Raw genomic sequence first — 25,473 nt, forward strand, 5'->3', positions numbered from 1 at the left:
ACAGGACTTTAACAACGTGCTGACCTATGTCCTCATAAGCCCCTGACTGGCTCTGCCAACACTCAAGGGTTTACCGGAATCTGTGTCTCCCAAACTGCAATTCTCAAGAACACCAATCAAGCTCTTTCTTCTCGGCACCCCGGATACGGATTATGTTACTTTTGAGACTCCAGACTTTCTCCTAGAGCCGCCTCACGAGTTCCTTTATGCTTCCACCCTCCCCCACGCCAGTCACTTAAGGAGTCTTGGCCACTGCAGGACACCACATGGCGGAGGTGGATCTCCGGCACGTCAACTTCTTGTGGGCTTCGCCCGACAAAGAAGACGCAGGAATGCGTGGGTTTAGGAGGCTCAGCTGGTGCGCCCCACGCGGGCTTCACTGCGCAAGTGCACGAGGCTCCGGGCCCCTCAAACCGCGGCGCGCCTGCGGTTACGTCACCACTGCGCATGCCTAGTGCGTCTCTCCCGAGAGCAGCTAGAGGCGCTGAATTCCCTAGCAACGAGCTTTTCCCGCCTGGCTCTGGCCAAACCGCTCTCTAGGCCCTCCTCCCGGTCACTTTCACACCAGGCTTTCCTAGCACCGGGCTTGGCCTGCAGGATTGGTCCCCAGCAGAAATTCACCATCCTCAGCGCCCCAGCTGAAGCCTGGAAAGCAAGAGGCCAGCAAACTTGAGTGGATTTTTTCAGGAAGCCGGGAGCCTATCGCAATAGGATCCCCTCCAGCTATGGCTGGCTACTTTCATAACGCCCACCACACACGCAGACATAAACACACACAAACACACGAAAAAACTCTCTGACCTCTGGAGAACATGCCTGAGGTAGACAGAGTGTGTAAAGGACCTTAATAAAACACAAAAGTATGTGCCTGAACCAGACACACACCCAGCCTTGGCTGTTTTCAACTATGTCTCACTTTTCCAGTGAAATATCTGGGCATCTTTCTCCTACCATGCCCATCCAGGTCTAATGACAAGAATCTCTCTGTTCAGTCTCCGAAAGACCCACGTGCATCCTGGAGTGGAGGCGAAGCTGTGGACAGAAAAGGGAGTATGAGCCAAGCATGCCCCCGCAAAACAAGCCTGGACTTTCTGGGCGCTCCTATAGGGGTAGGGCCTCAATCACACTGGGCATCTCCTTGGGAAGGGAGAGAAGGGAGGCCATTTCTGAGTCCTAGCAGCTGCTCTACCTACAGGAAACAAAACGACTTGATTCTGATATTGGGCTTTAGATCAGAAAAAGAGACACAGTGGGTGAGACCTGACAGAGACAGGGTTCGAAGCCCAGACTCCTGGGGTCCCCATGAAGGAGGGGGCTGGGCACAAGATGCCCATGTTCCCTTTGGATTCTGGTTCTGCCTCTCCCTCTCAGAACCATAGAGACCAGCCCCTAGGTCTTCAAACACAATTTCTTAGCCTAGGGGTAAGGTGGGTCCAGACCCGCCCCTTCTCAATTTCCTATAAGTGCTGGAGACCTGGAACTGCAGGGTCACTCACCAATCCATCATGAAGCCATCTGCAAAACCTGAGACCTTCCTGCTGGCCACGGCGCTGCTCTGCACCCTCCTGGGTCTGGGTAAGTGACGAGGGGTCTGGACTCCTGGGGCACTCGATATGAGGACTATTATAGAGCACTGTTTTTTGACACTGTTAGAGACTACTGGTTTTTCCAGTGGTCATGTATGGATGTGAGAGTTGGACTGTGAAGAAATCTGGGCACCGAAGAATTGATGCTTTTGAACTGTGGTGTTGGAGAAGACTCTGGAGAGTCCCTTGGACGGCAAGGAGATCCAACCAGTCTATTCTAAAGGAGATCAGTCCTGGGTGTTCTTTGGAAGGAATGATGCTAAAGCTGAAACTCCAGTACTTTGGCCACCTCATGCGAAGAGTTGACTCATTGGAAAAGACTCTGATCCTGGGAGGGATTGGGGTCAGGAGGAGAAGGGGACGACCGAGGATGAGATGGCTGGATGGCATCACTGACTCGATGGACGTGAGTTTGAGTGAACCCCGGGAGTTGGTGATGGACAGGGAGGCCTGGCATGCTGCAATTCATGGGGTCGCAAAGAATCGGACATGACTGAGCGACTGAACTGAACTGAACTGATAGAGCACTGTGCCAGATCCTCGAGGAAGAAGGGAAAGAGGAGGTGTCCCACGAATTTAGATTCTTGGAGAAAGGCAGAGGGCAAAGGAGGAGACAAAGCCTGAGTCCACAAAGGAGGAAGAGCTAAAAAATGTGTGGTTTTGAATCTTTGAAACAGGAGGGGTTTGGATGGGCTCTGCTCCTCTCCTCTCCAGCAGTATCTCAAAATAAGACACCTTTATTCTAGAATATCAGATGAGAGTATGATTAGAAAAAAGAAAAATGAGGCAAGGGGCAGAAATTTCCTTGCTTCCAGAACTCTAAGCAGTTCAGCTTCCCAGTGTCCTCCTCCCTTAGATGCATTTCAGGCAACTCCATTTTCCTGCAGGACCCAGTTGCCTTGTGTCTGTGTCCCCAGTTTCCTCCTCTTTCAGGACTAAGGAGCCAGGCCCTTCTCCTCTTAGTCATTGATCTTTTTTCATCTGGAATGCAGATCTCAGCCTCAGGTACTCTTGCCTGAATTTCCACTGTCTACAAGGCTTAAGCATGGTACCCACGAGGAAGTGGGTTCCGCTTCTGAGAACCAGCTGGACCTAAAGGTTGACAAAATTCCATGAAGGACTTCCCCAGTAGTCCAGTGGTTGAGAATCTGCCTGCCAAAATGGGGGACATGAGTTCGATCCCTGGTCCAGGAAGATTCCCCATGCCCTGGGGCCACTAAGACATTTTACCACAACTACGGAGCCCATGCTCTGCAGCAGAAGCCACCACCAATGAGAAGCCAAAGTTCAGCAACTAGACACTAGACCATAATCGCTACAATTAGAGAAAAACCCACAGGAAGCAAGAAGACCCAGCAAATCAAAAATAGAAGAAAAAAAAAAACTAAAAGATGAGAAAAATGTTTTAACTCCATGGTAATCTTCAGCAGGACCCCGCACTGTCCCCAGGCTTGCTCAGGGGGTCTAGCGTCCAAAGTCCCCAGCCTTGTAATTAGGTAAATTTGCTCCCTGGTCGGAACTGCTTCCGCCCCCAACCCAAAAACAGCTTTGCACACAGCACCATGGTATCCCTGCCAAGCTTCAGACAGACCCCTGCTCAGCAACCAATGTCCTGCCCATGAATAGCCAGGGAGACACCTGTCCCTCTTCCTTCACATCCCCCCTCTGCCCCATTCCCCTCTGGACCAGGAAGCTGTGGCCCAAAGACTATACCAGCATTCAGTAGACCCCTGCTCTCTATACCACAGGATACTCACTGAGCTGTGAGGTGTGTGTCGGTGACGGTCCCAGTTGCACTGGGAAACTGCAGACTTGCGCCCCGGATGAGGACTCCTGCATCGCTGTCGTGACTGAGACCAACAGAAGTAAGAGGCCAGGGGCTGGTATCACATGCTGGGGAGGCGGGGGGTGCCTTCACGGTGGCAGATACCACCATGCACTGGGAGGAACCTTTGAGTGATGATGATGTCAGGAGAGAGGGAAAGGTGGTGGACAGAGAATCCCATGGAATGACAGAAACCACTGTTACCAGGGATTTCTGAAGATGAAACGCCAAGAGAGGACAGGGGAGGGGCAGATATAGAGACTTTCTTACCAAAGAAGGAATTAGGAAAGGACACAGGGGAAGAAAGAAATCCAGAGGGGGGTAAATCTAATATCCAAAAGGTGGAGGGGTAGGTGTCAAGAAGAGGCTAGGGTGAGTTGCAAGGAAGGTGATCAATTTGATTCTCTGGGGGCGCAAGTGATCTCCCAGGGATGCAGGCTGCAAGAGACCTTTCCTGACAGGAGAAAGAGGGAGATACAGCAGCTGGTTGAGTTGGGTGAGAGCTCAGTCGTGTCTGACTCTTTGCGACCCCATGGACTGTAGCCCGCCAGGCTCCTCTGTCCATGGGATTTTCCAGGCAAGAATACTGGACTGGCTTACAATTTCCTCCTCCAGGGCATCTTCCCACCCAGGGATGGACCCACGTCTCTTGCATCTCCTGCATTGGCGGGGGGTTCTTTACCACTGCACCACCTGGGAAGCCCCAGTACTGGCATACAGAGACAGTATATAAGGACAGATGATCCCTGGACTCAGTCTATGAGGTCCCAGAGAGTCAGACACGACTGAGCACACTTGCACCCACACGAGTGTGGGGTGAAGAGTGGAAACCCTAGGGCTGGAAGAGACCACTCTGTGCTGGGGAGGGGGACATCCAGCGAGACCAGGAGAGCACTTCAGGCAAGACCTGAGAGCAGCAAAGGAGGGCAGCAAGAGACCGTTTGCAGGAGGCCTGGGCAGTGACCCTGGGAAACCTGGAAGAGCCCACTTTAGGTGCAGAAGGAAATGGGTGTTACAGGGGGCGGGGATGGCAGCCGCATCCCAGCATTTGGTGGCAGGAATTCCAGGGGTCAGGGGAGGGCTGAAAGCTGGAAGAGACCATTTTGCACAGGCACGGGGTTAATCATAGGTGGTCTGGAAAAGGCCACTGCAGGTGGGAGCCCTGCAGGATGGCAGTGGGGTGACCGTGGGGCTGAAAGGGGCCACTCAGGAGAGACCAGCAGAGTCTGGGGCAGTGTGAAGAGGGGTTCCGTACTTAATAAACCATTCAGACAACACCCCAGGTAAATAAGGGAGTCTAATACTGGGGAGCTGGAAGAGACCTCTCTAGAAAGCAGTAGGCTGGGGCAACTCTAAGGTTGGGGAGACACCCCAGGGCAAGGGTCCAGACCAGGGGCCACTGAGCCCCGTGCCCATGGCCATCCTGCAGAGGCCTCCTTGGCGGTGACCAGCTACAAGGGGTGTGCGAAATCCAGCGAGTGTGAGTCAGGACTCTTCGGCATCACCATGAACCCTGAGAACTACATGGGCTCCAGGAGGCGCTGCTGCCAGAAGGATGGCTGCAACCAGGACCCCCTGCCCGGTAAGCCCCAGCTGAGCCCCACGGTTGGAGTCCCGCCCTGCCCACCCCTCCCCCGCAGAGCCAGCTGTGAGCGCCTGTCTCTGACCTGCGCTGTCACGGGGCAAGCGTCTTCCTGGCACTGAGCCTTGGTCTCTTCTCCTGTAAACTGCGGTGTCCAGGGACGTCCCTGGTGGTCCACTGACTAAGCCTCCATGCTCCCTCTGCAGGGGTTGGATCCCTGGTCAGGGAACTCGATTCCACAGGGCGCAACTAAGAGCCAACACAGCCAAATGGACATTGTTTTCTGAAAATGCAGTGTCCGTTACCAACAGCTGTCCGCTGAGGGGTTGGGAGGTTGGGAAAGGGACTCGCGTCTCCAATTACCTGACCCTCCACCCTCCACTTCAGCGTTCGTGAGAAACCAAACAGAGAATGGCCTTCGCTGTCCTTCCTGCATCGCTGCCTTTACGGAAACATGCACTGCCAGTGAGGAAGCGCTCTGCGTTGGCGAGGAAACCCGCTGTGTCGCCCTGTCTGGCCTGGTGCAGCCTGGTAAGAGGCACCTGGCATTCGGGAGGAGGGACAGGGGTTCCAGACAGGCCCAGAACTGGAGCCTCATGCTTCCAGATTCTAAGGGAGAGAGTGGCTCCAAAGATCTGGGGGAGAAGGTAGCTGGGGCGTATGACCCTGGACTAGGAGGAGGGAGGCTGGCGATCCTGACTGTAGTCTAAAATCCCTTCTAGCAGGTGTCAAATTTGCTGTCCGTGGCTGTGGTATGGAGACCACCTGCCACACCAAGCCTGGGACCCTGGTGCCCTCAGGTGCTCGTTTGTTCACCATCAAGAAGACCAGCTGTCTTTGAAGCCCCCAGGCTTCTGGCAAGGCTGGGTAAAGAACTGAGGCCCATGTGGTGTTCAGTGTCCATTCCTTCTCAGCTATGGTTCTAGAAATTGCTACAGTTCCCATGTGTCTATAAATTAAACAAGTTAACAATCCTGAGTCTGTGATGTGCTGTATTTCGGGGAGATGGGATGCAAGAAGCAGGCGTCTGAACCCTTGGGAACCGTCTCTTTGGAAGAAAGAAAGGGAAGATGCTACCTTTTGTTAAGGGATTACTTCCTGCCTGGTCCCCATGCTAAGTGTTTTCCATGCGGTACCTCATTTCATAATCACAACTCAGTGACGCTGAAAGTATTGCCCCCATTTCACAGAGGAACAAACTGAGCCCCAGATTGTGGTGTAACTTGCATTTTGAAGGGGCTTCCCTGGTGGCTCAGATGGGAAAGAATCTGCCTGCCAATGAGGGAGATGGGGGTTCAGTCCCTGGGCTGGGGAAGAGCCCCTGGAGTAGGTCATGACAACGCACTCTATTTTTGCCTGGAGAATCCCATGGACAGAGGAGCCTGGTGGGCTACAGTCCATGGGTCACAAAGAATCAAACCCAACTGAGTGACTGAGCAAACGCACTATTAAGACAGTGGTGGCTCCAGAGAGAATGTGTTTGGCCAAATATTTACATTTGTAATAGCTGACATTTTCTGAGTAGCCATTTCTGACCAATCAGGTCTCCGCCACAAAGGAATCTGACCTTTTGACTACTTACTGTATTCACACAGGCATCCAGACTATATGCCAGAAACTCAAGATGCCTATCAGACCCTTACCCTCCAGTAACTCATGACAGCTTCTTTAAAGTCAGACATTTCTTTGTATCAAATATTACATGTATCACAGTCAATTATAATTCTCTCCACATAATTTTAACAACCTGCTGACCGCAGTACTCATAAGCCCCTGACTCGGTCTGCCAACACTATTAAATTTTACGGGAATCTGTGTCTCCCAAATTCTAATTCCTAAGAACCCCAATAAACTGTTTTTCTTGGCAGCCCAGATAACGGATTATTTTTCAACACCTTTGAGATTCCAAAAGTTCTCCCAGAGCCCCTTCACGACTTCCTTCACTTCTTCCAGCCTCCTCCATGCCAGTCTCTCACAAAGTCCTGGCTACTGCCGGACACCACATAGCAGAGGCCGATCTCGGGCATGTTACCCTCATGTGGCCTTCGCCTGACCAAGCGCAGGCAGGGCTGAGTTTAGGCTGCTCACAGCGGCTGCGCCCTGGGAGGCCTTCACTGCTCAAGCGCACAAGGCTCCGGCCTTTCGAACCGCTGAGCCCAAGGGGCCACGTCCCCACTGCACACGTCTAGTGCGTCTTGCCAGAGAGCTGCGAGAGGCACTGAGTTCCCTAGCAACGATCTTTTCCCGCCTCCCTCTCTCCAAACAGCTCTCTACCCCTTCCTCCTGATAACTTTCACACCAGGGTATCCTAGCAACCCACGAGGCCTTCAAGATTGGTCCCTGGAAGAAATTCACCAACCTCAGCCCCCCGACTGAAGCCTGGGAAGCAAGAGGACAGAAAACTTGAGTGGATTTTTGCAAGGAGCCAGGGGCCTACCGCAACAGGAGCCCCTCGACCTATGGCTGGATACCCTCCCCACAGCCACACCCACCACCCCCCACAAACACACACGTAAAATTACACCCCCCAAAATACACACACAGACACACGAAAATATATACATAAACACGTGAAAAATACACACACAGACACAAAATCTCTGATCTCTCAAGATCATGTGCCTGAGGTAAAGGATCTCAATAAAATACAAAGTATGTTTCCAAACCAGACACACACCCAACCTGGAGTGCTTCCAACCGTGCCTCAGCTTTCCAGTGCGGTTTCTGGGCATCTGGTACCGTGCCCATCCTGGCCCAATGACAAGCACCCCTCTGTTCAGTTTCCGAGAGACCCAGAAATGCATCTTGGGGTGGGGTTGGAGTTGGAGACAGACCAAACACAGAAAAGCGGGTATTAAGCCGAGCATGCCCTGCCAGAACAAGCCTGGACTTGCTGGGCGCTCCCTGGTAGGGCCTCAACCACACTGGGCACCTCCTTGGGAAGAGAGACAAGGGAGCGGGAATCTGAGTCCTAGCACTGTTCTATCCTGCAGGAAACAAAATGACCTACCTGATTCTGATCTTGGGCTTCAGGTAAGAAAAAAAAAAGGGGGGCGGGGGCATGGGGGGATGAAGGGGGTGAGACCAGATGGAGAGAGGGTTGGAAGCCCAGACTCCTGGGGTCCCCATGGAGAAGGGGGCTGAGCACAAGATGCCCACGTTCCTTTTGGATTCTTGTTCCACCTCCCCCACTCAGCTACAGAGACCTACCCTCAGATCTTACATCATCTTTCGTAGCCAAGGGGCAAGGTAGATCCAGACCCGCCCCTTCTCACCTGCCTATAAGATGAGCTCGGGACCTGGGGCTGCATCTTCACTCATCCAACCATCATGAAGCCTTCCACAAAACCTGAGCCTTTCCTGCTAGCTTCCATGCTGCTCTGCACCCTCCTGGGTCTGGGTAAGTGACTAGGGGTCTGGACTCCAGGAGTCCTGAAATGAAGACTATGGGGGAACATTTAGCCAGGTCCTTGAGGGTCAGGGGGAAAGAGGAGGTGTCCTGGAAATTCAGATTCATGGAAAAGGCAGAGGGTAAAAGAGAGAAAGCCTGGGTTCCCAAGGGAAGAAGAGTTCAAAAACATGTGGGTTTAAATCTCTGAAAAAAGGAAGGGTTTGGATGGGTTCTGCTCCCCTTCCCTCCGACAGTGTCTCAGAATAAAACACCTGAATTCTAGGAATTCAGATGAGAGTATGATTAGAAAAAAGAAAAGTGAGGTGAGGGGGAGAGATTTCCTTTCTCCCAGAACTCTAAGGAGTTCAGGTCCCTGGTGTCTTCTTTCCTTAGATGCAATTCAGGCAACTCCACTTTCCCCAGGACCCAGTTCCCCTGTGTCTGGGCCCCACTTGCCTCCTCTCTCAGGACCAAGGAGCCAGGCCCTGATTCTCCTAGTGCTCAATCTTCCTTCTTGACCTGGGTTGCAGATCCCAGCCTCAGGTACCCCTGCCTGAGCAACTGTGCTGTCTACCAGACTTAAATGTACCCACAAGGCAGAGGGTCCCGCTTCTGAGAATCAGCTGGACCTGAAGGCTCACAGAAGTCCATGAAGGACTTCCCCAGTGGTCCAGCGGTTGAGAATCTGCCTGCCACCGCAGGGGACATGGGTTCGATCCCTGGTCCAGGAATATCCCACATGCTTTGGGCAAACGAAGCCCTTGCGCCACAGCTGCTAAGCCCATGCTCTAGAGCCTGTGCTCTGCAATGGGAGGAGCCACCCCAAACGAGAAGCCCAGGCACCTCAACGAGAGAGTCGCCCCCACTCACTACAACTGGAGAACACCCACAGGAAGCAGGGACAACCCAGCATGGCCTGAAATAGAAAAAAGAAAACCAAAGGATAAATTAAAAAAAAAAAAAAAAAGGCATGGAAACCTTCAGCAGGACTCCTTACTATCCTCCAGCTTTCTCAGAGGGCCCTAGTGTCCAAATTCCCCAACCCTGTAATTAGGTAAACTTGCTCCTTGATGGAGTTGCTGCCTACCCCTGGAGGCAGCCTTGCTGGCGGCACCCATAGCATATTTGACGGAGCTTCAGACAGTTCCCTGATCAGTGGGCAATGTCCCTCTTATGAATAACCAGGGAGACACCTTTCCCTCTTCCTTCAGACTCCCGTCCCCATCCCCTTCTGGACTGAGAAGTCATGGCCCAGAGACCACACCACTTGGACTAAAGCCTCTCTCTCTATACCTCAGGGTACCCACTAAGTTGTGAGATGTGTATCAGGAATGGAGCCATATGCATTGGAGAAATGAAGCCTTGCGCCCTGGACGAGGACACCTGCGTCGTCATCATGACTGAGACTAACAATAGTAAGAGGGTAGAGAATAGCGTCAGATCCTGGGGAGGTGGGGGTGCTTTCAGGGTAGCAGATACTACCACGCACTGGGAGGAACCTTTGAGTGAAGAAGGGGCAGGAAAGAGGGAAAGGAGGAAAGACAATCCAGTGGAATGACAGAAATCACTGTTGCCAAGGATTTCTGAAAATGAGACTCCAAAGACGTGATGGGGGAGGGGCAGATATACAGAATTTCTTAGGCAAGAAGGGATTAGGAAAGGACACAGGGAAAGAGTGAACTCCACGGTGGGGGGCAGGAATCTAATATGCAAAAGGTGTAGGGGTGGATGTAGAGAAGACTGGGGTGAGTTGCAAAGAATGTGATTAGGTTGACTCTGTAATCAGGTATAGCCCACCAGGCTCCTCTGTCCATGGGATTTTCCAGGCAGGAATACTGGAGTGGCTTGCCATTTCCTCCTCCAGGGGATCTTTCCAACCCAGGGATTGAACCAGTATTTTGTGTCTCTTACATTGGTAGTGGGGGTTTTTACCACTGCCCCACCTGGGAAGCCCCAGTATTAGAACAGAGAGAGAGATAAGGACAGATAATCCAAGGACTCAGTCCATGAGTTTGCAAAGAGACAGACAGGACTGAGCACCCACTCACCCAAGCACTTGGGGTACAGAGCAGAAACCCTAGGGCTGGAGGAGACCAACCTTGGTGGGAGGGGGAAGGCCAGGGAGACTGGAAGAGGCCGCTTCAGGCAAGACCTGAGAATAGCCAAGGAGGGCAGCAAGAGACCATAGGTAGGAAGTCTGGGGAGTGACCCGGGAAAACTTAGACGAAGAAGGAGACAGGTGTTACAGGGCGGTGGCTGAGGGCTGCATCCTAGGATTTGGTGCAGGGAATTCCAGGGGTCAGGGCAGGGCTGAAGGCTGGAAGAGACCGTTTCACACAGGTCTGGGGGTAGTCGTAGGTGGCCTGGAAAAGACCTCTCCAGGTGTGACCCTTACAGAATGGCGGCGAGGTAGCTGTGGAGCTGAAGGGACCCTCAGGAGAGACCAACACAGCTGGGGGCAGAGGGAGGAAGGGTTGGGTACAATACTCAACCCTCAGGCCTTGCCCCAGACAGATAAGGGTGTATGACTTTGGGGAGATGGAAGAGGCCTCTCTAGACAGCAGTGGGCTGGGGAAGCTGTAAGGTGATGGAAATACCCCGGGACCAGGGTCCAGACCAGGGCTCCTGAGTCCTCTGTCCACCCTCATGATGCAGAGGGCTCCGTGGACGTGACCAGCTACAAGGGGTGCTCGAAATCCAGCAAGTGTGACCCGGCGTTCCTCTCCTTCACCGTGGCTCCAGAGAACTACATGGGGTCCGACACGCACTGCTGCCAGAGCAATGGCTGCAACAAGGACCCCCTGCCTGGTAAGCCCCAGCTGAGCCCCACGGCTGGAGTCCCGCCCTGCCCACCCCTCCTCTGCCAGAGCCAGCTGTGAGCACCTGTCACTGACCTGCGCTGTCATGGGGCAAGCGTCTTCCTGGCGCTGAGCCTTGGGTTCTTCTCCTGTAAACTGCAGTGTCCAGGGAAGTCCCTGGTGGTCCAGTGACTAAGCCTCCATGCTCCGTCTGCAGAGTTGTGATCCCTGGTCAGGGAACTAGATTCCACAGGGCGCAACTAAGATCCAGTCAAATAAATATTATTTTCTAAAAATGCAGTGTAGGTTAGCGACCGGTGTCCCTGTGCTGGTTGTAAGGTTGGGAAAGGGACTAATGTCCCCGTGCACCTTACCCTCCACCCTCCTCCCCAGCGTTCAGGAGAAATCTGACAAAGAATGGCCTTCGGTGTCCTTCCTGCTCCACCTTCCTCAAGGAAACATGCACCCCGACTGACGAAACGCTCTGTTTTGGTGAAGAAACCCGCTGTGTCACCGTGACTGGCCTCATGCACCCTGGTGAGGGCCACCTGGATTTCGGGAGGAGGGCACAGGGTTCCCAGAGGGCCCCAGAACTGGAGCCTCATTATTCCAGATTCTTAGGGAGAAAGTGGCTGCCGAGAAATGGAGGAAGGTGGCTGGGGCATGACCCCTGGATTGGGAGCGGGAGGCATTGGAGATCCTGATTCTAGTCTGAAATCCCCTCCAGCAGGTGTCAAATTTGCTTTCTGGGGATGTGCTACGGAGAACGCCTGCCACATCAAGCCTGGGACCCTGGTGCCCTCAGGCTCTCATTTGTTGACCATCAAGAAGATCAGCTGTCTTCCAAGCCCCCAGGCTTCTGGCAAAGCTGAGTGAAGAACTGAGGCCCATGTGGTGTTTGGTCTCCATTCCTTCTCAGCTCTAGCTTCCCGCGTGTCTATAAATTAAACGAATCAACAGAACAAGCCTGAGTCTTTGTGATGTGATGCATTTCAGGGAGATGGGATGCAAAAAGCAAGGGTCTCAACCGTGTTGAACCCCCTCTTTGGAATGAGGAGAGGGAAGATGCTACCTTTTGTTACGGGATTACTTCCTGCTGGGTCCCCGTGCTAAGTGTTTTCCATGGGAGAGCTCATTTCGTAATCACAACAACTCTGTGAAGGTCAAATGGTACCCATTTTACAGAGGAACAAACTGAGGCACAGATTGTGGTGTCACTTGCCTTTGGTCAAACAGTTGGGAGGATCAGACTCTGGAGTCCATGCACAGCTCTCCTTATTAACCTCTTTTAGGTTACCAACATCAGTTTCCATGTTTGTAAACTGTGGATATTAACAGCTATAGCCTCAAAGGGCTGTCTTAAGAGTCAAATGAAGGAAAATGAAAAAAGGACTTAGTTCAGTGCCTAGCACCTTTAAGGGGGCTTCCCCGGTGGCTCAGATGGGAAAGAATCTGCCTGCCAATTCAGAAGATGTGGGTTCAATCCCTGGGTCAGGAAGATCCCCTGGAGGAGGGCATGGCATCCCACTTCAGTATTCTTGCCTCAAGAATTCCATGGACAGAGGAGCCTGGTGGGCTATAGTCCATGAGATCAGAGTCGGACACAACTGAGTGACTGAGTACACACACTATCAACTTTAAAACTTTGTTGGTTCTGGAGACAGTGTGTCTGAGCAAATAGTTACCATCCTAACAGCGGCCACTTACTGAGTAGCCATTAGTTAGAAGGCACTAGACTTTGGCATCTATCAGGATAGACTGGATTATGCTACAGTAACAAATAAGTCTCCAATCTCAATAGCTTAAAACAACAAAGTTGTATTAGTCAGTTGATGCTGTAGTAGTGTGTAACAAACCATGCCCAAATCAAGACATGTCAAGAAGCATTCTTTCTCCTACTCGGTAGCCATTCCTAAGGGCACCTCTGTTTCTGGCTGTGCGCTGGTGGGTTTGGCTGCAGCTTGGGAGAGGGACTCTAGTTCTCCTCCACTCCATGGGGTTACAGTCTTCTGAGATCTGTGGCTCCCTGGCGAATGTCTGTCTAACGGCAGATGACACGCGCACACAAACCACGTGCACCAAAGGTCCCTGCGTTGGTGCTAACATTCCATGGAGTAAGGAAATCATACAGTTAAAGCCAACCTCACTGGAGCAAGGAACTATAGTACCCCTCAGTGGCCCTAGCAAACCCCAGGGGGAGGGGCTCAAGAAGAGCAGTCTGGCCCCCTATGCCCCTGCCAGACAGGCTTCATTACCAACATGACCTCTGAGGGTCATGAAATGAAAATGACAGATTTAATCTTCACCGCTACTCCTTGTGATAGGCACTATCCTGTTAAAGAATCTGAGGTTCAAGAAGGAATATCACATTGGTGATCGTGCAGCTAAAAGGTGGCAGATCTTCAGATTTTAATCATTGAGTCAAATTGAGAGGGAGAAAGAGACTGCATTCCTGAGAGAGGGGACACGGCTGTATCAGTATCAATACTTGGCTACATAACAAGCCCCTCCAAACCGCAGTTGCTTAGAATAATTGCCTATATAAACATCCTTATATATATTTATTTGGCTGCATTGGGTGTTAGTTGTGGCACACAATATCTTTAATAAGTCATGCAGGATCCCTTTTGCGGCACATGGACACTCTAGTTGCAGCTCCCAGGCTTAGATGCTCGGTGGCATCTGGGATCTTCGATACCCGCCAGGGATTGAACTTCAATCCTCTGCATTGAAGAGGATTGTCCTAGCTGGCTGGGCCACATGTTATCTATCACCGTGCAGGTTAGCCTGGACTTCCCCATGTGGTCATGGTGGCAGGGGTCCCCAGGGCAGCAAGAGAGATCATCCCAGTCCATGAGCACTCGTCAAGCCTCTGCTTGCATCACGTTTGCTGTGAGTCCAGTAGTCAAGCAGATCCAAAGACCAGGTCCTAAGTCAGGACGAGAAGGGTCTACCCAAGGCCATGGCTGCAGACATGCTGAACAGACTGGGGGCATTTATGGGCCACGCTAGTTCTAGAGCTAAGAAGTTTACTATCACAGCCCACAAGGTTAAACAATTATTAGGCCACCTCACCTCCTCCAGGGTGGCAAAACTCTTAAAGTCACTGGACTGCAGCCCAAGGAATTCTATCCTGCACACACCCCCACCATCCCTCCTCTCCAGGGACCCAGGAGGCCTCACCCTTGGACCCCTCCTCCATCAGACACAGGGGTCTAGGCTTCCAGCTGACAGTCAGAATCCCAAGCATCTTCCCCCTCCTTTTAAACCCGCAATGAACACACACACACAATGGAATTTCTACTTTTTATTCACTCCTCCAAAAGCACACAGGTCAACCCACCCTTGAGTCTCCCGGCTTCATGGTTCCTCATCTCAATGGACACAAGTCTATCATAGTCCAGACAAGTAGGAAATTCACCTAAGTTGATGAGGCTCTGTTCCTCCTCTGCTTCTGGCAAGAACAACATTAGGATTTATCAGACATTTTCTACAATTTCTGCCTTCAAGGGCCTTCCAGCCTGCAGGTGCCACGTAGACTCACCCTGAAGGCAGCCAGTTGTCCCTCCACAAGGGAGTCTTCAGTCTTTTCTGTTTGGATGTTCCCAGAGACCGATGCCTCACTAGCAACTTGCTGCCTCCAGAACTTAAAATTCAATCTATCTAAGAGTCATGATTTAAAAGGCAACCACTCCAAAAGATAGTCGTGACACCCAAGGGTAACTACTTAAACACAATCAGCACACTCCATGAGGGCCAGTGACACAAGGAAACAAAACTGGGTCTTGCTTTCTCAGAGTCGATCTCAGGCAGGAGTCCCCTTGGTGGGAGGACAGAGGGAATTTGGAACAGAGAAGCATACATAGTGTAGAGATGTCCGACAGGGCCAAGTTAGAGATGGTGTCAGAGAGGAGGGCACCCTGAGCAAAGGCACAGGAGTGAGACTAATGCTTGCATTCCCTGTGTTCCGAGCTTCCAGGAAGGGCTGCAAGTCTATTACTGTGGACCAGACAGAACAAATGTGCCTACAAGGAATGCTCACAATAACCCTGCAGGTAGATGCCATTTGCTGACTCACTTGCAAAAGGCCACCCCTATGGTCAAGGGCTGTCTGGCCCTAGGGCAAGGCACACGGGATTCCCCGTGATACTAGGGCTGGGTTATCCAATACTGTCACTATTCAGCACCTGTGGCTGCTGCAACTGGGAAACTGAAGTTTACCTGTGAATTACTTCTGATTGACTTAAAAATTGCTCTGCATCATCCTGACTAGTAAACTATTCAACATCACTGGGACGACCTGGGTATAGGAATCAACTTCTCCAAATGTGAGAGAAGTTTCATGAAATCTAAACAGAGGCCAAGTATTTCAATGAAAATTTATCATCTGAATTGAGATGTGCTAGGATAAACATGCACCAGATTTCAAAGACTTAGCATAAAAAAGAATGTGAGATATCTCATTAGTGCTTTCCTATACTGATTACATGTTAAAATAACAGTATTTTGAATACATTGACATAAGACATATTAGAATTGGTGTCACCTATTTCCTTTTCCTTTTTTAAGTGAGTACTGCTGCTAAGTCACTTCATTCATGTCCGACTCTCTGAGACCCCATAGACGGCAGCCCACCAGGCTCCCCCATCCCTGGGATTCTCCAGGCAAGAACACTGGAGTGGGTTGCCATTCCCTTCTCCAATGCATGAAAGTGAAAAGTGAAAGGGAAGTCGCTCAGTCATGTCTGACCCTTAGCATGGACTGCAGCCTACCAGGCTCCTCCATCCATGGGATTTTCCAGGCAAAAGTACTGGAGTGGGGTGCCATTAACTATCTGTGTGGCCTATGGGCTCCTCAGAAGGTTCAGTGGTAAAGAACTCACCTGCCAAAGCAGGAGAGGCAGGTTCAATCACTGGGTTGGGAAGATCCCCTGGAGAAGGAGATTGCAACCCATTCTAGTATTCTTGCCTGGAGAATTCCACAGTCAGAGAAGCCTGGCAGGCTACAGTCTATGGGGTTGCAAAGAGTCAGACACAACTGAGCTACTAACACATACATACATATTTATATGAAATGTCCAGGATAGACAAATTCACAGAAACAGAAAGTACATCAGTGGTACATATACATACTAGTATAAACTAGACAATCAAAAGGACCTACTGTATAGCACAGAGAACTACAGTTAATATTTTATAATAACCTATTAAGGAAGAGAATCTGAAAATATATATACATGTACATGTACATATAACTAAATCACTATATTGTACACCTGAAACTAATAAGACATTGTAAATCAACTTTACTTCAATCTTTTAAAAAATTGGAAAAGATGAGTTTAAACTAAAATAATAATACAGTTTTTATCTTGAGGATTTAAAAATTTAAAAAGTTAGTATCATGTTGATTTACAGATGACATGATCCTCTACATAGAAAACCCTAAAGATTCCACCAGAAAATTACTAGAGCTAATTAGGAATATAATTAGAAAAGTTGCAGGATATAAAATTAACACACAGAAATCCCTTGCATTCCTATACACTAACAATGAGAAAACAGAAAGAGAAATTAAGGAAACAATTCCATTCACTGTTGCAATGAAAAGAATAAAATATTTAGGAATAAATCTACCTAAAGAAACAAAAGACCTATATATATAAAACTATAAAACAATGATGAAAGAAATCAAAGATGACACAAATAGATGGAAAAATATACCACGTTCATAGATCAGAAGAATCAATATAGTGAAAATGAGTATACTACCCAACACAATCTATAGGTTCAATTCAACCCCTATCAAGCTACCAATGGTAATTTTCAGAGAACTAGAACAAACAATTTCACAATTTGTGTGGAAATACAAAAAACCTTGAATAGCCAAAGCAATCTTGAGAAAGAAGAATGAAACTGCAGGAATCAACCTGCCTGACTTCAGACTATACTACAAAGCTACAGTCATCAAGACAGTATGGTACTGGCACGAAGACAGAAATATAGATCAATGGAACAAAATAGAAAGCCCAGAGATAAATCCACGCACCTATGGACACCTTATCTTTGACAAAGGAGGCAAGAATATACAATAGAGAAAAGACAATCTCTTTAACAAGTGGTCCTGAGAAAACTGGTCAACCACTTGTAAAAGAATGAAACTAGAACACTTCCAACACCATACACAAAAATAAACTCAAAATGGATTAAAGATCTAAATATAAGACGAGAAACTATAAAGCTTCTAAAGGAAAACATAGGCAAAACACTCTCTGACGTAAATCACAGCAGGATCTTCTATGACCCGCCTCCCAGAGTAATGAAAATAAAAGCAAAAATAAACAAATGGGACCTAATTAAACTTAAAAGCTTTTGCACAATGAAGGAAACTATAAGTAAGGTGAAAAGACAGCCCTCAGAATGGAAGAAAATAATAGCAAACAAAGCAACTGACAAATAATTAATCTCAAAAATACAGAAGCAGCTCCTGCAGCTCAATTCCAGAAAAATAAACGACCCAATCAAAAAATGGGCCAAAGAACTAAACAGACATTTCTCCAAAGAAGACATACAGATGGCTAACAAGCACATGAAAAGATGCTCAACATCACTCATTATCAAAGAAATGAAAATCCAAACCACAATGAGGTACCATCTCATGCCAGTCAGAATAGCTGCTATCCAAAAATCTACAAACAATAAGTGCTGAAGAGGGTGTGGAGAAAAGGGAATCCTCTTACACTGTTGTTGGGAATGCAAACTAGTACAGCCACTATGGAGAACAGTGTGGAGAGTCCTTAAAAAACAAAATAGAACTCCATATGACCCAGCAATCCCACTGCTGGGCAAACAGACCAAGGAAACCAGAACTGAAAGAGACACATGTACCCCAAATGTTCATCACAGCACTGTTTATAACAGCCAGGACATGGAAGCAACCTAGATGTCCATCAGCAGATGAATGGATAAGAAAGCTGTGGTACATATACACAATGGAATATTACTCAGCTGTTAAAAAGAATGTATTTGAATCAGTTCTAATGTGGTGGATGAAACTGAACTGGAGCCTATTATACAGAGTGAAGTAAGTCAGAAAGAAAAACACCAATACAGTATATTAACGCATATATATGGAATTTAGAAAGATGGTAACAATGACCCTATATGCGAGACAGCAAAAGAGACACAGATGTAAAGAACAGACTTTTGGACTCTGGGAGGAGGCGAGGGTGGGATGATTTGAGAGAATAGCATTGAAACATGTATATTAACTTATGTGAAATAGATTGCCAGTCCGGGTTCAATGCATGAGACAGGGTGCTCAGGGCTGGTGCACTGGGATGATCCTGAGGGATGGGATGGGGAGGGAGGTGGGAGGGGGCTTTAGGATGGGGAACACATGTACACACATGACTGATTCATGTCAATGTATGGCAAAAACAACTACAATATTGTAAAGTAATTAGCCTCCAATTAAATTAATTAATTTTAAAAAATCGTGTTGATTTAAAAGTACATCAGCAGCATTTAATGCAGATTGATTAAGTTCATTTGAGTAATAAATAAATAAATAAACAATTGAATTCCCTATTAAAAAAAAAAAACAAAACAGTTGCCAGGAAGCAATGTGGGGATAGTGGACTAGGGAGTGAACGCTTAATGGTTCTGGGGTTTTGGGGGGTGATGAAAGTGTTCTGGATTAGACACTGCAATGAATGCTGAAGACTGTGAGTATACTAAACCCCCTGAATTATATACTTTCAATGGTAAAAATTATTCACTGTATATTACGTGAATTTTATCTCATGAAGAAAGAAGAGAGTGTTCGGTGTTGGGTAAGTATCAGCGGTTAGGAAAAAGGCTTAAGCACAAGCTGACTCATCTGGGGCCCAGGTCTGTGTGCACCTGTCTCAGGAAGACAGGATTCACGACAGTGGAATAAATGGGACATGAAAGATTTGCAAAGTCCCTGAGACATCTTGTTAAAACAACTGTTTCAAGATAAATATCACTTGATATTGTTTCTATGTGGAATCTAAAAAAAAAAAAAAAAGGTTACAATGAACTTATCTAGAAGACAGAAACAGACACACAGACTTAGAGAACAAATTTATGGTTACCAGGGCGAATGTAGTGGAGGCGGAGTGGCAGATTAGGAGTTTAGGAACAGACAACCAACAGGAACCTACTCTACAACACAGGGAACTCTACTCAGTACTCTGTAAGAACCTGAGTGGGAAAAGAATCTGAAAAAGGATACACATATATGTGTAACAGAATCACTTTGCTGTACACTTGAAATTAACACAACACTGTTAATCAACTCTATCTCAATATAAAATAAAAATAAAAGGGACTCCCCTAGTGGTCCAGTGGTTAAGACTCAGAGCTTCCACTGCGGAGGAACAGGTTCAGTTCTTGGTTGGGGAACTAAGATCCCCATGCCACCCGGTGCAGCCAACATTTTTCAAAGTTAAAAATTTTAAAGAAAGGTTCCGCATCCATGAAAAGCTATGTCATCCCTCATTTGAAAGAGTAAGGTAGAATTTGACACCATGATAAGAGACCTCTAAGATACAGCTTCTTGGGAAAAAGCAAGAGAGAGTACATACATACTATGTACTTTTAAAAGTGGGGGGGGGGGCGGGTGAATACATATGCTTGTATATGGACAGAGTGACCTGGGGCACCACATGAGAAGCTGCTCACAATGACTGCCACAGGAAGGAAGACCTAAGCAGCAGGGATGGGGAGGTGGGGCTGGAGGGGACTGAAGCAGGTGGCCTGTGATGAGGACTTCCTTTTCAGTGTACACTCTCCCTTTGGGGCCTTTTGAGTCAGGCACCATATGCAAATAACACCCATTTGAAAAGCAAAGTTAATAAAAGCACAGCGGTTACCTCCAACAGTGGAATACCATGCAGAAATGAGAATGAACCCTCCCGAGGCACACCAGCAAGAGGGATGAAACTGACAGAATGAAACTAACACACAAAGCTGGCAAAGATCAGACCTGCTGGAGGCAGAAGTACTATGTACTGAAATGATCATATACCATGTGATTTCATTTATATACAGTTCAAAGCCAGGCAATCAAAGCTGTTAAAAATCGGCATCATGGTTACCCTTGTGGGGGGCAGTGGCAGGAAGGAGCCCAAGGAGACATGGGTGGGGGAGGCGTGTTGTTCCTTGACCTGGTGCAGAGGACGTGGGCTGTGCGTGTGTTGGTTCACTGGACTGTGCCTGCTGTACACACGTGTCATGTGAGAAGTAGGTAACAAATATAAAACACCACAGTGGCAAAATGGGTGATGAGAAAACACTGAAACACAGAAATGAAATATCTTCACTTTGCTACTGAACATTTCTTCTAAGAATGTACCTCCAGCAGGAGACTGGAGCCACTCCTCTGGCACAGGGGTGGTTAGCCAAGAGGCCGGAACTGCCAGCCTGGGAGCAGGTGATGGGTGGGCCACAGAGCCTCTCTTGGCCACTGCACACAAAAAAGGCAGGTGGGGGCTGTTACGAGCTGAACCCCAGATGGTAATAGACAGATGTTGCCAGATAGCATTTGAGGGGGGCAAAAAAAATAGTAGTAGGAAAACCTCTACATATCCGTCTACATCTCCAGGTGTCCCAAAGCTTCTGTTCATCACTTGCTTGAAAAGAGCCAAAATTAGCACTTGATGAATTTGGAGTCACCCTGCGTACTGGCAGCTGCCAAATGCCATCGGCTTGTCGGAAGGGTCTCAAACCCGAAATAAACTGACAACCGAGGCTGCAGTGCTGCCTCTCCACGCATGTCCCCGCTGTGGTTTATTCTCAGCTGGGAACCCTACAGAGGATTATGCCAGAACCTAACTCCGAGTCTGTGCTCCTCTGCTCCAAAGCCTGCCCCGGCTCCCACCTCATGCAGAGCAAAAGCTTAAATCCTTACAGTGGCTTTCAGGGCCCACTACCCCAACGCTGTCAGCTCCTGCCCCCTCTCGTCAACCCCGCTCACCCACACTGGCCTCCGTGCCATCCCTCCAGCCCAGCAGGCACCTACCCACAAGGCAAAATGCCAGCTCGCCAGGCACCAGCCTGCCTTGGAGTCTGTTTCCGTCCCAGACATTGGCAAAGCTCGCTCTCCTTGAATGTCAGCTTCTCAGGAGGCATCCTATGACTCCCTATTTAGGTTAAAAAAAAAATAACCAAAAACCTCTTGGGATTTTCCTGATGGTCCAGGGGCTGAGACTCCACACTCCCAACACAGGGGACCCAAGTTCCATCCCTGGTCAGGGAACTAGATCCCACATCCCACAACTAAAGGATACTGCATGCCACTGCTAAGACCCAACTCAGTCAAATAAATCAATAATTTTTTTTTTTTAAGTCAAGAAACCCCTCTCCACTGTCTCCTCTCCCACTGGAGGCATTCCTCATTCTTTCTAGCTATGTACTTTCCTCCCCAGCACTCGTCATCTGACATACATTTGACTTACTGATCTGTCCGTCTTTCCTTGCCAATATCAAATCCCCACAGGTTTGACATATGTTTGTCCTGTGATGTCTGCTGCACCTACATTATAAAAGGGGATAATAGTAGATAAAGGTCATGGGTTTTTTTCTGAGGATTCAATGAATTAACCCATATGAGGTGCTTAGGATGGCGAAAGGCAGGGTTTTTTGTTTCGGTGGCAAGCTCCCCAACCGGGTATAGAAGCCGGGCCCTCGGACTGCGCAATCCTAACCACTGCACCACCAGGGAATTCCCAGGCATTTGTAGTGCTGAATAAACTGTTAGCTCTCATTATTCTTACTGTACTATGTTAGGGAACTATGAGATATTTAAATGCCTAAAATCTTTCAGAAAATCTTGTGGGTTTGTGTATTTTCCCTGGGAGGAGAATTCTCAGCTTCCTTCTAATTCTCAAAAGGTTCTATGAACCAAAAGTTTTTCAGAACCACTGGGTAAGACAAACAATAATATATTTAACACAATTCCGTAAGCCTTGCCCCCAGCATCCCTCCCCAAAATCGCCTACATTCAGAAGGGAGGAATGTGGCCAAAATCAAGAGATTCAGGACCTCCCTGGAGGTCCAGTGGTTAAGATCCATGCTTCCAAAACAGAAGTCAAGGTTCAATCCCTGGTCGAGGAATTAAGGTCCCAACATGTCATGTGGCAGAGCTGAAAATTTTTTTTTAAATTTATTTTAAAGAGACAGACTTCCCTGGTGGTCCAGTTGCTAAGACTCCATGCTCCCAATACAGGGGGCCTGAATTTCCATCCCTGGCGAGGGAACTAGATCCCAATGCCACTACCAAGATCCAATGCAGCCAAATATAAATAAATATAAATAAGAAAGAAAGCCAACACATGAAGTCAAAGAAGCAAGAAAAAGGTGGCTAGAGTACCCATACTGGGTTCAGGCCTCAGCACTGCCATGTATGAGGGGTGATAACAGCCCCAACACCATCCGACTCCCTGGAGAGCCGGATCACGCAGGGTAACACCCAGGCACCCCTGGGAACACACTAGCTCTCTTTTCCCACCAGTTCCTTATGCCTGATGGGAACAGCCTGTTGAGAATTCTGTAACCATCCTAGATCAAACTCCCCTTTCCCCTTTGCTCCCTCCAACTTCACCAAGCATGTACCACAGCACTCAGCATTCCAGACAACGGTACCTTAGACTGGCCACTTCACTTTGGCCCTTCCTAGGCCTCAGTTTCGCCATCTTTAAAATGAGGTTGATTGGCTTAGATGATATGAGACACCTTCCAGTCCTAAGCCCAGGGCCTTTAGAAGGCAGAATGCAAGGCAATGATGTTCTCTGTTCCAAATGAGGATACTAAAGCCCTGAAAGGAGCAGCAACCTAACTGGGCCACACACGGATTCATTCCTGGCCTAGTCCCTGGATCACCTTTCTCCTCTGCTAAGGGTACAGGGACCACACTGTTCAGGGAGGAAGCTGAGACCCAAAGGCAATGTGCCTCAACTCACTGCTAGCTGAACGCAGAAGAGAGTCTGGACTCTGGACCTTCAGACTCCTATTAAGGAGACAATGGGAGGGAGACTTCACTGAGGATCCACTGATTAAGACTTCAAGCATCCACTGCAGGGTGTACGGATTCCATCCCTGGTCAGAGAACTAAGATCCTGTATGCCACACAGCAGCAAGGCCAAAAAAAAAAAAAAAGAAAAAGAAAAAACAGATAGGGGGCTGAAAGAATCACATGGAGTCCTACAGAGATGGTCTTCTCACCCACCCAGGCTGCCTGCCATTTACAGTGTCTGCCTTGAGAAGGTTTTTTTTGCACAGTATATCTGGAGAAAAGAGTGGAAAAGGGAAAGTGAGGGTTCAGAGCTGAGAGCTAGGTCCCCAGCTCTCTGATTATTCTCAGAGTTCTCTCAAGCCTTCTATCCCTCAGATTTAAGTTTCCCTATTAATCTCCCCACACTCTGGGGTTTGGGACAGAATGGATACATTTATATGTATGGTTGAGTCCCTTCGCTATTCACCTGAAACGATCACAACATTGTTAATTGGCAATAGCCCAATACAAAATGTTTTTGGTGTGAATAATAATAATAAATCCCCCCAGACTCTGCCTGGAGTCCCTTACAAAATCTTCCCCTGGAAATTGACCTCTGATCCTTCCCAGGAAGTGATCCATCCCTCCTTTTCTCTCGGAAAATTCCTCTATTACACATCTCTCCAGAATTTCCTTATGGCCTCCCAGAAATTCTAACGACCCTCCTTAGAATTCCAAAAAGTCTCCTTTGTGAAAGTAAAATCAAAATGAAGTCAATATTGCTAAAAATGTTCTCTAAGATGGAGCCACTGGGGGAGGGGGGGACCACTGAGGAATTCTAACCATCAGCCAGAATGGAATCTAACATTTTGACGACTTATCGCATTCACACAAGTATCCAGAATATGCTAGAAACTCAAGATACTTACTGAACACTTACCCTACAGCAACTCACGATGGCTTCTTCTTTAAAGCCAAATATTTCTTTACATGTATCAGAGTCAATTATAATTCTTTCCAGGTCCATGAATCAAGGTAAATTGGAAGTGGTCAAACAGGAGATGGCAAGAGTGAACGTCAACATTTTAAAAATCAATGAAGCAGGGCAAAGGCTAACAGAGTTTTCCAAGAGAACGCTTTGGTCATAGCAAACACCCTCTTCTAAAAACACAAGAGAAGACTCTACACATGGACATCACCAGATGGTCAATACTGAAATCAGACTGATTATATTCTTTGCAGCCAAAGATGGAGAAGCTGAATACCGTCAGCAAAAACAAGACTTGGAGATGACTGTGGCTCAGATCACCAGCTCCTTATTGTAAAATTTAGGGTCAAATTGAAGAAAGGCCATTCAGGTCTGACCTAAATCAAATCCCTTACTTTTATACAGTGGAAGTGATAAACAGATTCAAGGGAGTAGATCTGATAGACAGAGTGCCTGAAGAACTATGGATGGAGGTTCATGACATTGTACAGGAGGCAACGATCAAAATCATCCTCAAGAAAAAGAATGCAAAACAGCAAAATGGTTATCTGAGGAGGCCTTACAAATAGCTGAGAAAAAAAGTGAAAGGCAAAGGAGAAAAGGAAAGATATATCGATCTGAACACAGAGTTCCAAAGAATAGCAAGGAGAGATAAGAAAGCCTTCCTCAGTGATCAATGCAAAGAAATAAAGAAAAACAACCGAATGGGAAAGACTAGAGATCTCTTCAAGAAAATTAGAGATACCAAGGGAACATTTCATGCACAGATGGGCACAACAAAGGACAGAAATGGTATGGACCTAACAGAAGCAGAAGATATTAAGAAGAGGTGGCAACAATACACAGAACTATACAAAAAAGCTCTTGAGACTTCCCTGGTAGTCCAGTGGCTAAGACTCTGCGGTACCAATGCAGGGAGCCTGGGTTCGATCCCTGGTCAGGGAACTAGATACCACCTGCTGCAACTAAGAGTTTTCATACCTCAACTAAAGATCCCATGTGCCGAAAGTAAGATACAGTGCAGTCAAATAAATAAATGCTAAGAAAATAAAAATATTTATATTAAAAAAAAGCTCTTAATGACCCAGATAACCACAATGGCGGTCACTCACTTAGAGCCAGACACCCTAGAGTGTGAAGTCAAGTGGGCCTTAGTGGCCTTACTGGGCCTAAGTACGAACGAAGTTAGTGGAGGTGATGGAATTCCAACTGAGCTGTTTCAAATCCTAAAAGAAGATGCTGTGAAAGGGCTGCACTCAATATGCCAGCAAATTTGGAAAACTTA

General features: G+C 48.1%; 2 protein-coding genes across 4 annotated transcripts; both read left to right on the forward strand.

The window, feature by feature from the left end:
* The first annotated feature begins 1,370 nt into the window (after window positions 1–1,370).
* Window positions 1,371–5,971, forward strand: LOC114118001 (phospholipase A2 inhibitor and Ly6/PLAUR domain-containing protein-like). Of its 2 annotated transcripts, none has more exons than XM_042232107.2 (5): window positions 1,371–1,575; window positions 3,335–3,451; window positions 4,841–4,993; window positions 5,381–5,524; window positions 5,719–5,971. In XM_042232107.2, exons 1-5 carry the CDS (start codon window positions 1,506–1,508, stop codon window positions 5,832–5,834), a joined length of 600 nt encoding a protein of 199 aa, XP_042088041.1. In that variant the 5' UTR covers window positions 1,371–1,505; the 3' UTR covers window positions 5,835–5,971. The 2 variants fall into 2 exon arrangements, with proteins under 2 accessions (XP_042088041.1, XP_042088040.1); XM_042232106.2 differs by having other exon boundaries at window positions 1,393–1,575; window positions 5,716–5,971.
* Window positions 5,972–7,910: 1,939 nt separating this feature from the next.
* LOC101106541 (phospholipase A2 inhibitor and Ly6/PLAUR domain-containing protein) lies at window positions 7,911–12,147 on the forward strand. Of its 2 annotated transcripts, none has more exons than XM_042232108.2 (6): window positions 7,911–8,026; window positions 8,231–8,393; window positions 9,683–9,799; window positions 11,040–11,192; window positions 11,576–11,719; window positions 11,910–12,147. In XM_042232108.2, exons 2-6 carry the CDS (start codon window positions 8,324–8,326, stop codon window positions 12,056–12,058), a joined length of 633 nt encoding a protein of 210 aa, XP_042088042.1. In that variant the 5' UTR covers window positions 7,911–8,026; window positions 8,231–8,323; the 3' UTR covers window positions 12,059–12,147. The 2 variants fall into 2 exon arrangements, with proteins under 2 accessions (XP_042088042.1, XP_042088043.1); XM_042232109.2 differs by having other exon boundaries at window positions 11,913–12,147.
* The last annotated feature ends 13,326 nt before the right edge of the window (window positions 12,148–25,473 follow it).

This window comes from Ovis aries, chromosome 14, assembly GCF_016772045.2.
Source record: "Ovis aries strain OAR_USU_Benz2616 breed Rambouillet chromosome 14, ARS-UI_Ramb_v3.0, whole genome shotgun sequence".
NCBI classification, from domain to species: domain Eukaryota; kingdom Metazoa; phylum Chordata; class Mammalia; order Artiodactyla; family Bovidae; genus Ovis; species Ovis aries.

Coding starts and splice junctions, on each gene's coding strand:
- LOC114118001 (XM_042232106.2), top strand. CDS start 1,506: ATGAAGCCATCTGCAAAACCTGAGACCTTCCTGCTGGCCACGGCGCTG. Junction 4,994..5,380: donor CAACCAGGACCCCCTGCCCG/GTAAGCCCCAGC, acceptor CCTCCACTTCAG/CGTTCGTGAGAAACCAAACA. Junction 5,525..5,715: donor GTCTGGCCTGGTGCAGCCTG/GTAAGAGGCACC, acceptor AATCCCTTCTAG/CAGGTGTCAAATTTGCTGTC.
- LOC101106541 (XM_042232108.2), top strand. CDS start 8,324: ATGAAGCCTTCCACAAAACCTGAGCCTTTCCTGCTAGCTTCCATGCTG. Junction 11,193..11,575: donor CAACAAGGACCCCCTGCCTG/GTAAGCCCCAGC, acceptor CCTCCTCCCCAG/CGTTCAGGAGAAATCTGACA. Junction 11,720..11,909: donor GACTGGCCTCATGCACCCTG/GTGAGGGCCACC, acceptor AATCCCCTCCAG/CAGGTGTCAAATTTGCTTTC.